The sequence below is a fragment of the Lolium rigidum genome, chromosome 5 (assembly GCF_022539505.1).
Source record: "Lolium rigidum isolate FL_2022 chromosome 5, APGP_CSIRO_Lrig_0.1, whole genome shotgun sequence".
NCBI classification, from domain to species: Eukaryota; Viridiplantae; Streptophyta; class Magnoliopsida; order Poales; family Poaceae; genus Lolium; species Lolium rigidum.
Genome location: NC_061512.1, coordinates 140,479,783 through 140,495,734, shown reverse-complemented (window position 1 = coordinate 140,495,734; position 15,952 = coordinate 140,479,783). Strand labels below are relative to the sequence as shown.

At 41.9% G+C, this 15,952-nt stretch overlaps 2 protein-coding genes across 2 annotated transcripts; both read left to right on the top strand.

Annotated features, from left to right (window-relative positions):
* On the top strand, nucleotides 1-3,432 carry LOC124653432 (carbamoyl-phosphate synthase small chain, chloroplastic-like). Its single transcript, XM_047192498.1, has 9 exons — nucleotides 1-320; nucleotides 667-755; nucleotides 838-898; nucleotides 974-1,041; nucleotides 1,122-1,250; nucleotides 1,683-1,789; nucleotides 1,868-2,215; nucleotides 2,863-3,028; nucleotides 3,130-3,432. The coding sequence occupies exons 1-9, from the start codon at nucleotides 1-3 to the stop codon at nucleotides 3,171-3,173; spliced, it is 1,332 nt and encodes a 443-aa protein (XP_047048454.1). The 3' UTR covers nucleotides 3,174-3,432.
* A 4,141-nt stretch (nucleotides 3,433-7,573) lies between these two features.
* LOC124656475 (ABC transporter B family member 4-like) lies at nucleotides 7,574-15,709 on the top strand. Its single transcript, XM_047195211.1, has 13 exons — nucleotides 7,574-7,861; nucleotides 8,788-8,842; nucleotides 9,256-9,431; nucleotides 9,783-10,004; nucleotides 10,335-10,573; nucleotides 11,289-11,814; nucleotides 11,905-12,178; nucleotides 12,817-12,918; nucleotides 12,994-13,480; nucleotides 14,023-14,251; nucleotides 14,363-14,629; nucleotides 14,708-14,971; nucleotides 15,071-15,709. The coding sequence occupies exons 1-13, from the start codon at nucleotides 7,574-7,576 to the stop codon at nucleotides 15,707-15,709; spliced, it is 3,768 nt and encodes a 1,255-aa protein (XP_047051167.1).
* Nucleotides 15,710-15,952: the final 243 nt, after the last annotated feature.

Sequence of the window (15,952 nt, the reverse complement as noted above, 5' to 3'; positions counted from 1 at the left end):
ATGCTCCCCCAGATTCGCCCCCTGCACGCCCGCCCGGCCGTCGGCGCCGTACACCGGCACGCATCCCCTGCGCCGCCCTCCCTCGGGCTTGGGCAGCATGGCCGGGTCGCCGTGGGGAGGACGGCGACGTCGAAGACGCCCTTGGTCTGCCGCTCCGTCGCCAGCCCAGCGGCGAGCGAGGGGGCGGCGGCGATGCAGAGACCCTGGAAGCTCAGCGACGCTCGCCTCGTCCTCGAGGATGGCTCCGTCTGGAATGCCAAATCCTTCGGCGCTTCCGGGACGCAGGTCGGCGAGGTGGTGTTCAATACCTCTATGACAGGGTAATATCAGTCATCCATCCTATAACTTCTAATTGTTTAGTTGCCACCATCGCCTCGTCAGTGCGTGTTTAGATTCAGTCTTTTTTCTATCGTACTGAATGAAAATGAATCTATGCATACCAAATATCTATTTATGTACTTACTCTCCAAAGTTTGGCTACTGTGATAGTGCTAGTTCTAGTGATACCAGCTTATGCCTATCCCGATCGACCTGTTCTAATGTTTCAATCGCACTATCCTAGTGTCAACCTCTATACGATTTGTTCTCAGAAAGTTCTTGAAATTTTACGCAACTGCTTTTCTGTTTTGGAAATGTGACTCTTGAATGCATGGCACATGAACACAGGTACCAGGAGATTTTAACCGACCCTAGCTATGCTGGTCAGTTCGTTTTGATGACCTGCCCTCATATCGGAAACACCGGTGTTAACCTTGGTATGCAATTTCCACATCCAAGAGATAGGACCTACTACTCTATGATGAACTATTGATAAATATTATTGGGATCCTCTTGTAGATGACGAGGAATCCGGAAAATGTTTCCTTGGTGGCTTAATCATACGGAACCTAAGCATAAGGTAAGCATTTCTGCTTGGGGCAGTATGAAACTCAAGAAAATTATGTGTGTACTCACCTTCTGTTTCCTCTTCCAGTACTTCCAACTGGAGGTCCATAGAAACACTTGATGAATATTTGAGGAAGAGGAACATTATGGGCATATGTAAGTATATACCATCATAGCATTTCTTCTAATTTGGATTTTTCTATCCGTCATGGATTTTCCTGGTTTGCACTCTGCAGATGATGTGGACACGCGTGCAATAACACGCCGGTTAAGGGAAGATGGTAGTCTGATTGGTGTCCTAAGTACTGACCAGTCTCTCAAAGATGGAGAACTGTTGGAAATGGCAAAAAATTGGAAAATTGTTGGTATGTTAAGCTTCCTACAAGCTATTATAATTTTGTTAAAGTAATATTTCGATTGCTATGGTTGTCCGTAAGTGATATTTCTACTTCTTTTCTTCTTGGTCCTATGTAGTCTTATTTTTTGAATGATTTGCAGTATAATTTCTTTCAATGGCTATAGCTGAGGGTATTTCATAGGTTAGAAACTAATTGTACATATTCATAATATTCTGTACTGAATCGGGATATAAAAAAATCAGCTTGTAATTGGAGGGGTTTACTCTGTTGTTCTTTACTTATTATTACCTCCGTTCCGAAATGTAAGCCTTTTTAGAAAGCTAAGTACAGCAAGAGTTTATTAAAGACTGCTGATTGTTAAGTGTTGCTGATTAATCTTTACATACTACTGATGCTATTTGTGGCATAACATGAAACTTTGGTGGTGCTGTTATGCAGGTGTTGATTTGATAAGTGAGGTTTCATGCGATGCTCCATACGAATGGTTAGACAAGACTGGTTCAGGATGGGAGTTCAACGACAAGCAGTCAAGTGAAACTTTTCATGTCAGTATCACTTGAGGCTTTTATATATAATCAATTAAAACCTTGTACCTAACAATTTCTGGATTTTCAATTATATAGGTTGTTGCATATGATTTTGGAGTCAAGCACAACATTTTGAGACGCCTGGCATCATATGGATGCAAAATAACCGTTGTTCCAGCAAGCTGGCCTGCTTCGGAGGTACTTAATTTGAAGCCTGATGGAGTCCTTTTTAGCAATGGCCCTGGTGACCCATCTGCAGTTCCATATGCTGTGAAAACTGTACAAGAAATAGTAGGGAAGGTCCCAGTATTTGGCATCTGCATGGGTCATCAATTGATTGGGCAGGCTCTTGGTGGGAAAACATTTAAAATGAAATTTGGTCATCATGGAGGAAACCACCCTGTTCGTGATAACAGAACTGGACGTGTGGACATCAGTGCACAGGTTTGTCAGTTTTTTTCAATTGCTAAGAAATTTATCTTAATCATTTGTGTTTTGCGATAAGTCATGTGACTTAGTATTGATATCAGTTATGGATTTCTTAGCTTAGCTTAAGCTTATATTTATCATCAAATAGCTTTATGTCGAAGCCAAGCAACTCTGTTCTTTATTTACCGTTGAGCTTAGACTTCTATCTAGGCACCTTACTAAATTGGCTAAAGAAACTGAAGCTACTACAGGAGACTATGTTAGTCGATAGATTTGTGAATGCTGAAAGGGAGAGTTTATGGAAAAAGCTTTATGAGTCAACTAGTTTATTTGGCTGGTTTAATGTGTGGTCTTATTGTTTGGGTTTTGGTCTGCGGACTACCAAAGCGTAATTTTCAGCATAATGTCTCTGATGAAACCTTGATATTTCTAAAGATTCTTAGGTTAGTTGGTTATTCATTACCAGATACTGGTATTTCAGTATAAGGACGTTGGATAGGAAACTATGCTTATGAGCTGATACCATTAAATCAGTGCTCGTATAGCGCATTATTTTGTTATTTTATTAGCTATCGACTGACTGTTAAATCTTTAGAATTATTTTTACTAGTAAATCTCCACATATAACGAGCACTGGATGTAACATTTGATTTGCTATGCAGAATCATAACTATGCTGTTGACCCTGAATCACTCCCGGAAGGAGTACAAGTAACACACATCAATCTAAATGACCAGAGCTGTGCTGGTCTTGTGTTCCCCAAGATGAAGCTTATGTCTCTTCAGTACCATCCGGAGTCATCCCCTGGGCCACATGACTCAGACTTGGGTATGTTCAACTCCTTGGCTACTATTCCGTAAGACAAATATTAGGTCCATTTCATGTGATCTATGTTATGACTTAACTGTTCTACTCTTCTGGTGCTGCAGCGTTTGGTGAGTTTGTGGAGCTGATGAAGAGCAACAGATTGTGAGAAGCCAGGTTGGGATGCCTTGTGTGCATCATGAGGTGGAACTTGTTGTCGGCCGGCTTCTCGTTGGACCGAAGTAGTATGCTCCGAGGAGGAATTGTATTTTTCTTGTTCATTTTTCTTATCAGCTGACCAAACCTATAAAGTTACTAGTGGTATGTACTATTTGTTGGAGATTGAAGAATAAAATCTTTTGAGCTGTTGTATTAATCGAGCTGTAAAACAACTACGTCGTGGATATGAAATCCGCCTCCTATTTCTAGTTGCGCTTTTGAGTCGACAATGCTGACTCGCGTGGACATGAGGTTAGCTAAACCCTAGCCTAGCGGCCTGATGCAGAGGGACCTATTTACAGCCTAAATTTGCGTAGTAAATGTGTCATAGACATAACACAAAACATGTGTGTCCTCTCGCTGTTGCGCTGGGCCTAGCGGCGGCTGTGCTTCTATGCTGTCATCAATGTCACACATGTGGCTGTGCTTCTATGCTGTCATCAATGTCACACATGTTTGGAGTCAAGCAGTGCACACGTGGATCTGGCCTCGGTGCTGTATCAAAATAGGACCAGTTCGGGCGTGGCGAAAGGAGATCGTGCACCAGCGAGCCATTCCGTCTCCTGATCTCCTCGCGGACTCAGCTTACGGCTTCGACTCAACGTTGTGGGACACCTTCGGCAAGGTCAGGTGAGATCCTCATCGCCACTTTGGGTTCCTCAGCGACGACGAGTTCGAGTATGGTCCTCCATCGGCCGCAGACGTGAAGATGAGGCCAAGGAGGAGCCGCTGGCGCTCGAGAGGGATGACATGGATGACTATCTAGGCTATCTCGCCTACTTGGCGGAGAAGGCCAAGGAAGATGGGCTTGCCATGAAGGCCTCTGAGCTGCAGTGGATACCGAGCGCGTAGAGACATCCTACCAATCCCCACATGTCAGAAGGGATGGACGAGGAGGAGGTGGTTAGGCTCGCCATGGAGGCCTCGTGTGCTACGGCCCCTAGCGCCAAGGTCGTTGTGGGATGAGTGGTCCGCGCCTTCTCAGGCCGCTCCTCCACCGCTATTCCCTCTGGCGGTGTTGGCACCCAATTGGGCGTGAGAGATGCCGATGATCGTGGACCTAACCCAGAAGCACAACGACAAGGAGTAGACTAGGGTTTCACCCTTTTTTAATTTCTATGTTTTCTTTGTTTCTACTATGTAAATTAGGTTTGTTATCTATAAATTTTATTGAAAAAAATACATCAAGCCGCTGAGGCTGCCCCCGCCCAAACGGATAAGGGGCCGGCGCGACCATTTTTTAATCTGCGGCCTAACCCAAACGAAAACTTTTGATATAGGGTTAGGAGAGGAATCAATTTGACTATCAAATTATGTGCCAGATTTTTTTTTGTTCCACGCTTAGCGGCTAAATTGAGGCTAGCTGGAGTTAGTGGCCCTATTAGCGGCTATTCTTATTTTTTTTTTGTATAAATGCCTTAGCTGTTCCTTAGCTGCAGTCGGAGATCTCTCGAAATGCTATAGATAGGACATACCGGCTATTTAAAACTTTGATTAGTCTCCACCGTTCTCGAGAACGTCATTCTAGAAAAGGTGATTGCTGTACTATGCTGATGGAGAGATCGCTACGGTGTTAGTTACTTATTAATTGGTAGACTCTGGATGTTGTTGGAATTATGTTGTCCGGTTGTGCTTGTTTTTGATCCTAAAAATCCCTCGAAGGAGATAATAAAGAACCCAAAGCAGATGGTATCCTACTGCAAGAGCGGTCTTAAGAATCCAAAAGAGGTTGCTCAGAAAAGATAGATGTATCCCAACCGCTATTGCTCTCGCGTAAAGACTTTTTTTACGCGACAGAAAAAAATGACTACGAATTCCCTTTTTTTTTGCGAATCCTTTCTTTCGAAATGGGACGTTTCTCGGCCTCTGCATCAATTGATGCACACATCCTTATTTATTTATTTGATAATTTTAAATATTCAAAAAGTTTACAGTTCACGAATCGAAAAAGGTTGAGACATGTAACCATCTAAAAATGAAAAACAGCATAAAACTATCTATTCTGAAGCCTATTAATATGACGCCACCCAGTAGCCCGTGTAACCGTTAGCAGACGGTTGCATCCAGTAACCATACTCTCTCGCAGATCCACTGGCATAAGGTAGACCCATTGCTGAATTCAATGCGCAGTTTGTCTGGTAACCTGCAAAAAAATTTGTTCCCTTATATCCGATTGTTGACCTACGTACACTTTCCTCGACCATCTGAACTACATGCAAAACTAAGAACCAAAATAAAGATTAAAAGGTAACAACGTGCAGCAACGTGCGCGAGGTTCATTCATCTATAGACTACTCCCTCCGTCCGCAAATAAGTGTATATCTAGGTTTTGTGTTTAGTCAAACTCTTTAAACTTTGACCACATATATAGGGAAAAGTAGTAGCATTTATGACACTAATTTAGTATCCCAAGATTTGTTTTGAAATGTAGTTTCAAATTATACCAAAATCTTATTATATATGTTGCTACTCCCTCCGTCCCGGTTTAACAGGCACGCACGTTTAAGATAAACTTTGACCATTGATTCGGTCAACAAAATACAAATTTTATGTCTACAAAATCTATATTATTAGATTCGTATGCAAAAATCCTTTCCAATGATATAATTTTTGTAGCATATATTTTATATTTTAGTGATCAAAATGATGGTCAAAGCAATTTCTTAAACTGCGTGCGCGCCTGTTAATCTGGGACGGAGGTAGTAATTTTTTTTCCACGGTTGGTCAAAACTTAAAATATTTGACTTAGTACAAAAGCTAGAAATACACTTATTTGTGGACGGAGGGAGTATAATACTCCTATATTAATATACGTGCACACAATGAGAATGCGGTGAAGTCAACTGGCCGGAATAAAAATATTTACGAAGGTTAATCAATTTCCCCGTTGAAGCGTCTCTGTCATGCATGCTCACGTCTTAAGGTTAGTGGTGAGCTGCCAGTTTGAATGATCACTAAATTAGTAGGGACAGCATCCCCAAGGATAGATATATAACTAGATGTCGGCCTGGCACGACTTTGCATTTCATTTTCCTTGGCGACCAAGCCTGTGACCCGTATGCCCTTCTTTTGATGCAGTCATACACTACTAGTACTTTCTTCCTTTCATAAGCGAGTGAAATTTTGGTTTCATTTTAAGTCAAATTTTATTAAGTTTGATCAACTTTATACTTTTAGAAAATTAGGGCCATATTTATGACATGGAATTAATATGACTAAATGCATCTTGGAATGTCTTGGAATATAATTTTCATACTCTCGCCATCTCTAAATATTTGTTGCAGGTTTATCTGGATTCACATGTTAAAAATAAAAAAATTCTTGATAATAATAAGAAAATTTGGAAGATGAAGATACCATTAAAAATAAATATTTTTGGATGGTATCTTCCTCGAGGTGTTATTCTCACCAAGGACAATCCTGTTAAGCGAAATTGGCACGGAAGTACACGGTGTGTTTTTTGTCATCATGATGAAACCATTAAACACCTTTTCTTCCAGTGTCAATTTGCGAGATCTATATGGTCAGTCATCCAAGTAGCGTCTACCCTGTATCCTCGGACTAGTGTGGCCAATGTCTGGCAATTGGCTTCACGGTATAGATTCAAGGTTTAAGTTGCTTCTTAGGGTGGGGGCGCTAGCAGTTATCTGGACGCTTTGGCTAAGTAGAAATGATAAAATTTTTAACGATAAAAATTGCTCTTTGTTGCAGGTCATCTACAGATGTACATGTATTCTCCGTTTGTGGTTATCTCTTCAGTGAATGGAGAACCGAGACCTGTTTACGGAGGTTTGTACACGATTGGAGGCTACGGCGAGGGATACTTTTTCCCTACATGGGTGGCAGCATAGTCTACGGATTGAACCCCCTCCCACACCTTAGGCGTTATATGCTTCATCGTTTCGATATGTATTTCGCCTAGTTTTTTTTTTCCATCTTTTGACTTGATACTTTTAAACGGCTGTGTGCATCCTGGTTATGCAGCTGGATGTAATTGCTTTCCAAAGTAATAAATCATCCTTTATCGAAAAAATCTGGATTCACATGTATTTACATTCTGACATGTGTCTAGAACTCTAGATACATGCTAATTTAGATAAATATGTGACAAGTATTTTGAGTCGGAAAGGAGTACTATTTTTTAGAAAAAATTTGTATTGTATGTTAATCTCATGTCATAGTTGACTTAGGAAAATACACTTATTTATTAGTCGGAATTGTATATATCCTCCACACACATGGCAAGTAGCAGCTAGCTAGCTAATGACAACCAGTGCGATGCTAATTGAAAGCCATATACACACTACACCTCCCAAGACCCAAAGACCTGAGGATTGAGAGGTCGGAGCCATGGGAGGGAGGGATCAAGAGGGGGAGATGAACAACATCAACGGAGGGGAAGCGGCAGCGAGCGCTGATCGTGAGAGGCAGGCGACCACCGCGGCGTCGCGCGTGCAGCTGTACCGAATGTTCGCCTTCGCGGACAGGACGGACGGGGCGCTGATGGCGGTGGGCGCGGCCTCGGCGGTGGCCAACGGCATGGCGCAGCCGCTCATGACCTTCATCTTCGGCGACGTCATCGACGCCTTCGGCTCCGCCGCCGACTCGCCGGAGGACGTGCTGCACAAAGTCACCAAGGTGCGTGCGCATATGATACGCGCCTGCGTTTTTTTCGCGTTTCCACGACACAATAGATTAGAAAAACGGGCCTCAAGTCCATGAATATCTGGCCCATCATATCGTTTCGGCCCAGAGGAAGCTGCGATTTATTTCCAGTTTCTTGTCGTCACTCGTGCTGCCCTACGAGGCTACGACAATGACATTGACACGACCTCCTGACCTCCGCCGCGCCATGGCTCCCCGGCGGCTCGACGTATCCACGCCGGAGCCCCGGCTGACACCGCTGCCGGAATGATTGGACGAGCAGTCCGTTGCTGGAACACGGTATCCCCCCACCCTTCCCCACCCCCCCTACTCAGATTAATTTCTTTAGGGTTGGGTGCTGTCGTGTGTCGTCAGTGCAGTTTTCTTTTTGAGTTAAATGTGTGTGGTGTTGGGCATCCTCCGTGCATTCGACATGGAAAGAATCTAAAAATCTTCTGCCGCTTGGCCATTTACCAGCTCAGACTTTTCCTTCATTTCTTATATCCGTTGCCTTTCATGGCAAGATGCCAAGATATGCACAGAGGTTAACTTATGAGAGAGTTCCACACAGAGTTTTTTTTTACTGAAAAGGCAGTGCAGAGCTGCTTTTCATTGATAATAGAGGAAAAAGTTACAAAATTAAGGACAAGCAAGAAACAATAGTAAAACACTGAGCTGAGCTACAAAAACTCAACACACAGAGTTGTACATCGCATCTAATATAAGCAAGTCACACTCATATGAAATAATCTTTGACAAATGTTCGTAAATGATAAGTTTTCAAATAAGAAATGATGGTGCCAATTCTTTTATATATGGGCAGTATTGTTATAAAGGCAAGGGTTTAACTCATCAATGCTTGTACCAGGGAATTATTTGTCATTCTATTTAATTTATTATCAGGTCTTTCTTGTTTCCAGGTGATCATTAACTTCGTTTACCTTGGCATTGGAGCAGGACTGATTTCAACACTCCGTGAGTGCCTTTCATATGCAATACAATCAAGACATCTTTGTGGATAAAAGTTGCTTGATCTTTCAATTTATGAATCCGACAAATAGTAAAATGTGCTCAAATGTTGCACATGGGTGCCTACTCTTGGTTCTTGTAATGTCTGTTTTTTTATTGGATTTTCATGTGATGCGAAATTGTGAATTCAGGGATACTCCCTGTCCTGCCTGTTCCTACAAAAAAAAATGTTGCAGAACTGTTGTGATAGATTTTTTTTCTTCAAGAAAAAACAAAAGCTTTGTGTCTTGATGTATTTGTAGGAATTAAATAGTTCATAATACAAGTCTAAGCCCGAGGCCGTCCAGAGTAATTTTTAAGGCACCACTAGAATGCTCCTTCCATTCCTTCCTTGATTGACTAACTTGATATTTTGATAGAGGTGTCATGCTGGACAATCACTGGAGAAAGACAGGCAGCACGAATCAGAGCTTTGTATCTCAAGTCTATTCTCAGACAGGACATTGCATTTTTTGACAAGGATATGAGCACTGGGCAAGTTGTTGAGAGGATGTCTGGAGACACATTCCTCATTCAAGATGCCATTGGAGAAAAGGTAGGCTGTTTGAGAACACAACGGGTGATCTTGTGCCACGCCGTCGACGCATTGTTAGATATTATATTCTGATGACCAATTTGGCCAAGCTTCTGTATAAAGTGGCTCGATCATTCATTGCTTCACTATATATGATAGATCTCTATTAACTTATTGGTAAACCTTGTTATACTTATTGACGTAGAACATAGCACACTGATTTTACATTCTTTTGTGTGCTATCCTAATAGTATGTTCACAAAAAGAAGCTAACTATAGAAAATATCTGTTAAAAATTTATCTTAAAGCATCTTTTGGTAACTAAAATTCTATTTGTATTTAACACTTTCATATGCACACATTTTCTCTTAGGTTGGCTTGTGCATACAGCTCCTTTCTACCTTTTTTGGAGGCTTCATTGTTGCATTTGTGAGAGGATGGCTCCTGGCACTTGTTATGCTCTCAAGCATTCCACCAGTAGCTGTGGCGGGTGCTATTATGTCAAGGATGATGACAAAGCTCTCCAGCAGAATGCAAGCAAAATATGGTGATGCTGGAGACATTGTTGAGCAAACTATTGGGACCATTCGAACGGTAAGTTCTAGTGGATACTTAAGGACTACTTGGTTTAATAGTCATGGCCATGAGAGGCAAAGTTTTTCTTAGCAAAATTTTACCAAATCTAGCCCCTATTTGATTCAATGCCAAAATTTTAGGAATGTTCTATTTTTGGGGGTTATCTAAGTCTCGGAGCCAAAGTTGGCCAAAACTGGCCATTTTGGACGCAAATATTTTGTGAAAGCAATGCTTGCCTTGGTTTTCTTGTGCTTGATTTGGGGCTCAAACCAAATAGAGATACCATTTTATATTTTTATTAGTTCTTGGCAGTCACTATTTTTTTCTTACTATGCTTATGATTTGAAGGTTGTTTCATTTAATGGTGAGAAGCAAGCTATAACAACATATAACAAGTTCATAAGAAAGGCATATGATTCTGCTCGACGAGAAGGTGCTGTCAGTGGCCTCGGAGTAGGTTCAATAATGGGAATCTTGTTTTGCAGTTATGGGTTAGCAGTTTGGTATGGATCTAAATTGATAATCGACCGAGGATACAATGGTGGCATGGTTATCAATGTTATAATGGCTGTTATGGTCGGTGCAATGTAAGTTTTGTACATTAATCCTTACCACTGCAATATTCTGAGTAATAATATATGGTTTACATACTTAAAATTTGAAACTTGTTACGAATAAAATTGAAGGGTAAAGATTGGGATTTTGTACACACACGCATGGGTAGATGAAAAGATTTCCACTCGCCTTGGTAGATGAAAATATTCCTTTCTCTCTCCTCATTTTATCCGACTCTGAAAGCAAAACGAACTGTGATCGAAACACCCTCACCCATGCGTGCAAGTACAAAAGTATTTCCTGTAAAGATTATAGCTAGGTCAGTGCATATGAAGATGTATGGAGCATTATAGGGTAGGGTTCAGATTTTTGTATAAACCTTGTTTAGTAGTGGGTCGTTTCTTTCTTGAACTTGAAGGACAGACATCTGATAAATAACATTATAAAGGACATACATCTGATAAAACACTTGGTTATTGTCAAAGAATCCTTTCAAAACTTTGACATCTTATTTAGACAATTTTACTCATTTTCCTCTCTAATATCCCTTCCGCTTCAAGTACTATGAGTAGATATGGCATCAGGCAAATTCATTTGTTCATGCTTGATGGTCATAATAATTTGGCATCTTCGTATTTCTACATACTTTACCAGCGGCATCACACAGGGTATCAACTAGTATGTCAAATAGGGTCTTCCATTTACGAGATCTTCTGGTTTCTAACTCAAGTTACATCTCATATGCAGGTCCTTAGGTCAGGCAGCACCATCAATAACAGCTTTTGCAGAAGGTCAAGGAGCAGCATACAGGATGTTCAAGACAATTGAAAGACAACCAGATATTGATGTATATGACACCACAGGCATCATGTTGGAAGACATTAAGGGTGATGTTGAACTGAAAGATGTGTACTTCAGCTATCCTACCAGGCCTGAACATTTGGTATTTCATGGATTCTCCTTACGAGTACCAAGTGGCATGACAATTGCCCTAGTTGGAGAGAGTGGCAGTGGAAAGTCAACTGTGGTCAGTTTGGTGGAGAGATTCTATGATCCACAGTCTGGGGAAATCTTGATTGATGGAATTGACATTAGAAGAATGAATCTTGGCTGGATAAGAGGGAAAATTGGTCTAGTCAGCCAAGAGCCAGTGTTGTTCTCAAGCACGATCAGGGAAAATATTGCCTACGGGAAGGATAATCTTACTATTGAAGAGATCAAAAGTGCAATCGAGTTAGCAAATGCAGCGAATTTCATTGATAAATTGCCAAATGTACAATGTGAAATTAAAATTTCCATAACGTTATTTCAGTTGCTACTTTACACATGGTTGATTAGAAATATACTTTGTGAAACATTGCAGGGTATTGAAACGATGGTTGGGGAACGTGGTACTCAACTGTCTGGAGGGCAGAAGCAAAGAATAGCAATTGCTAGAGCGATTATAAAAAACCCTAGGATATTGCTACTTGATGAAGCAACCAGCGCGCTGGATATGGAATCTGAGAGGGTAGTTCAAGAAGCTTTGGATAGGGTAATGTTAGAAAGGACTACAATCATTGTTGCTCATCGCCTAAGCACAGTAAAGAATGCTGATGTCATATCTGTCCTACAAAATGGGAAGATTGTAGAACAAGGTATGACATATGAGAATTGAGAACTTCTATACTGAAAGTACACTGTTTCAAAATAGATGTCCTTCTACACTCTGTAGTTTTATTCAATGTCTTACTACTTTACCCTTCATGAATGCCATAAAAAGGAGCTTTTAACTCTCTTGTGCTGGCATGTCTTTCTTCGGGGGAGGAAAAAGAGCTAGTAATTTAATGCCCTTGTGAGGAAAAAGAGATGGGTGATGTGGATATTCCACTCACTCTCTTAATTCTTATGCACAACTCTAGAATGTGGATATTTCACTCACACTCCCGTCTGCGTATTATCACTACTAATGTTTGTCTTGTACACTGAACTAGTGTTGACCCCACATCACAGCGTTATGTTACAGCTACTCTAAAGCACGTAAGTCATTTTCACGATTTTTAGCCTTGTGAACACTGCTTAACTAGATAAATTGAAGTGGTCCTGAATAACTATATAATAAAGATATCCCTATTCCCTAAACGCTAATCACTAATAAACAGAGTGTTGTGGTGAGAACTCAATTTACTACTTGGATGATGACCAGAATACCCTTTGGCACTCCAAAAATAGCACTGCTTTTCATTCACCAATCTTATGCACATAACATGCTGCTTGATATGTGAATTCGGAGCAGGTTCACGTGCAGAACTGGTGAAGAAACCTGAAGGTGCTTACTCTCAGCTGATTCACCTGCAAGAGACCCTGCAGGAAGCAGAAGCCCCTAATGTTGACCCTGATGTGATAATGAAGAATGGTTTAGGCTCTAGGTCTATCACTAAAAAACAAAGAAGCCAAAGTACCTCATTTAGGAGGTCAACCAGTAAAGGCTCCTCCTTTGGGCATAGTGGTAGACATATCGTTCCTGCTCCATTTGGCCTATCTGATCCCATGGAATTCAACAATGGTCAAGACCTAGAGGAGACCGCAGACAAAATATCTAGTAGTCGAAAGAAAGCTCCAATTCGTCGACTCTTCTATCTGAATAAACCAGAGGCTCTCGTTCTTGCTCTTGGTTCGATAACTGCTGCAGTGCATGGAACCATTTTTCCTGTATATGGAATATTGATTTCAAGCGCAATAAAGACGTTCTATGAACCGCCAGCAGAACTACTGAAGGACTCAAGGTTCTGGGCAAGCATGTTTGTCATGCTGGGTGCTTCCGCACTTGTTCTGATTCCAATAGAGTACTTCCTGTTTGGAGTAGCAGGTGGGAAGCTTGTGGAGCGCATACGGTCGCTGACATTTGAACGTATCATGCACCAGGACATTGACTGGTTTGATAAACCTGAACACTCCAGGTCTGTATCAAGTCTTTTTCTCATCCTGATATATGTCAGAATTTTTCATTTTTCCCTAACAATTAGAATATAAACTCTTTATTTTAAGATTTGCCACTATTATATTGGTGTCGTAGTTGCGGCATTCTCTTAAGCACTTGGACCAAGCGTGTACCTCATATGATTTGAAAACCCGTAACAAATACTCTGGCATATATTATTTGCTTATTAAAGCACTTCAAAAATCTTTATAAGACATCTCGGTATTAAAAACTAACACTTAGAATCGTAAATGCTTACAAAGAACGGATTGCATAAATTATTTGATCATTAGCCGTGTGGTGCAAAAACCCTTTATGAATAATCTGGAGCTAAGAGTAAAAATGTGCTTTTAAGAACATTTATGCATGCTAGATAGATAGCCTGAGCACTCTTCATACAGTTTTGATCATTACTAAAATTGATCCGTCTGGCTTTTTAAAGAGAAATGTGAAGAGCTATACTTGTCAACTAGGGTGATATTTCTATGGAATTACTTATACAAGTTTCAACTTTTGTTCTAGTGGAGCAATAGGTGCAAGGCTATCGACTGATGCTCTGAACGTGAAGCGACTTGTTGGAGACAACTTAGCACTTAATGTCCAGACTGTATCAACCATCATAGTAGGTTTCACGATAGCTATGGTGGCAAACTGGAAGCTGGCATTGATTATCACAGTGGTGGTTCCTTTGGTAGGTTTCCAAGCCTATGCTCAAATGAAGTTTCTGAAAGGTCCCAATAAAAATGCAAAGGTATATGTCATCAACTTTCAGTTTCCTCAAAATCCAGCAACAAAATGATTAATGTTCATACACACATTTGTCACATCGATTGTTTTTGTCTAATTTTTTGGTGGCATGCAGTTAAAGTATGAGGAAGCAAGTCAAGTAGCAACCGATGCCGTTGGAGGCATCAGAACTGTCGCGTCGTTTTGTGCAGAGCAGAAGGTGATGGATGCCTATGTACAGAAATGTGAGTCTCCAACAAGGCAAGGAATGAAGGAAGGTGTTGTTGGTGGCTTGGGATTTGGGTTCTCATTCCTTGTGTTTTACCTTACCTATGCTCTCTGCTTCTACGTCGGTGCAAAGTTTGTCCATGATGGAAAAGCAACATTTCCTGAAGTGTTTCGGGTGCGAGCACATTCTCATTCATTAGTTGCAGTGTTGATCGTTCTAAATATTGTGGTCAACTGATCAATTGGTTATCAGGTCTTCTTCGTGCTAGTTTTGGCTACTAGTGGGATCTCACGAACAAGCGCAATACGTGCGGATAGCACCAAGGCTAATGAATCAGCCATCTCGGTATTCAAAATTCTTGACAGTCGGTCCAAGATAGATTCCAGCAGCGAGGAGGGTACGGTCATTGCACGTGTGAGGGGCAATATTGAGTTCAAGAACGTGTGCTTCTACTACCCCTTACGCCCAAGTGTTCAAATTTTCAACGATCTATCGTTGAACATTCCTTCTGGACAGGTTACTTTCTATCTTAACTAATCAGTAGATGAGATCCGTGTTCTTTTCAATTGCTAGCTGGTACGGAGATAAATCTGGTGACAGTATCCTTCCTTACAGACGGCTGCCCTTGTTGGAGAAAGTGGAAGTGGGAAGTCCACCGCAATTGCGCTGCTGGAGAGGTTCTATGACCCGAATTCAGGCAAGATCCTTCTCGACGGTGTGGAACTTCAGACCCTCAAGGTTAGCTGGCTCCGGCTGCAGATCGGGCTGGTGGCACAAGAGCCAGTGCTGTTCAACGACACCATCCGCGCCAACATAGCCTATGGAAAGCAAGGGGAGGCCTCCGAAGAAGAGATCGTCTCTGCTGCCGAAGCATCCAATGCACACCAGTTCATCTCCGGGCTGCCCGACGGGTACGATACCGTCGTCGGCGAGAGAGGGATCCAGCTGTCGGGTGGACAGAAGCAGCGTGTGGCCATCGCGAGGGCCATCGTGAAGGACCCCAAGGTGCTCTTGCTGGACGAGGCAACGAGCGCTCTGGACACTGAGTCGGAGCGGGTGGTGCAGGAGGCGCTAGACCGGGTGATGGTTGGGAGGACGACAGTGGTCGTTGCGCATCGCTTGTCGACTGTAAAAGGTGCCGACATCATCAGCGTAGTCAAGAATGGAACGATAGTGGAGAAAGGAAGGCATGAAGAACTGATGCGGATAAAAGATGGCGCCTACGCGTCCCTTGTTGAGCTTGGCGCCACTTGAAGATAACCTGCTGAAAGTCTGGCCACATCACTCTTCCATTAATTCTTAAACTGACGTGTCTAGTTCTCCCTAACAAGGCGTGTTTAATATGCCCTACAAACGGATGTGCATTTGTTAGTCTGTTTGTATACAACCGCGCAGGCATATGCCATTCATCTTTCTCTGCCGAACTGCCCATGATTTATGCCAGCGATTTCATATGTTTTAGTCTATAGGCGCCAATGCGGTTGTAGGATCTTTCTT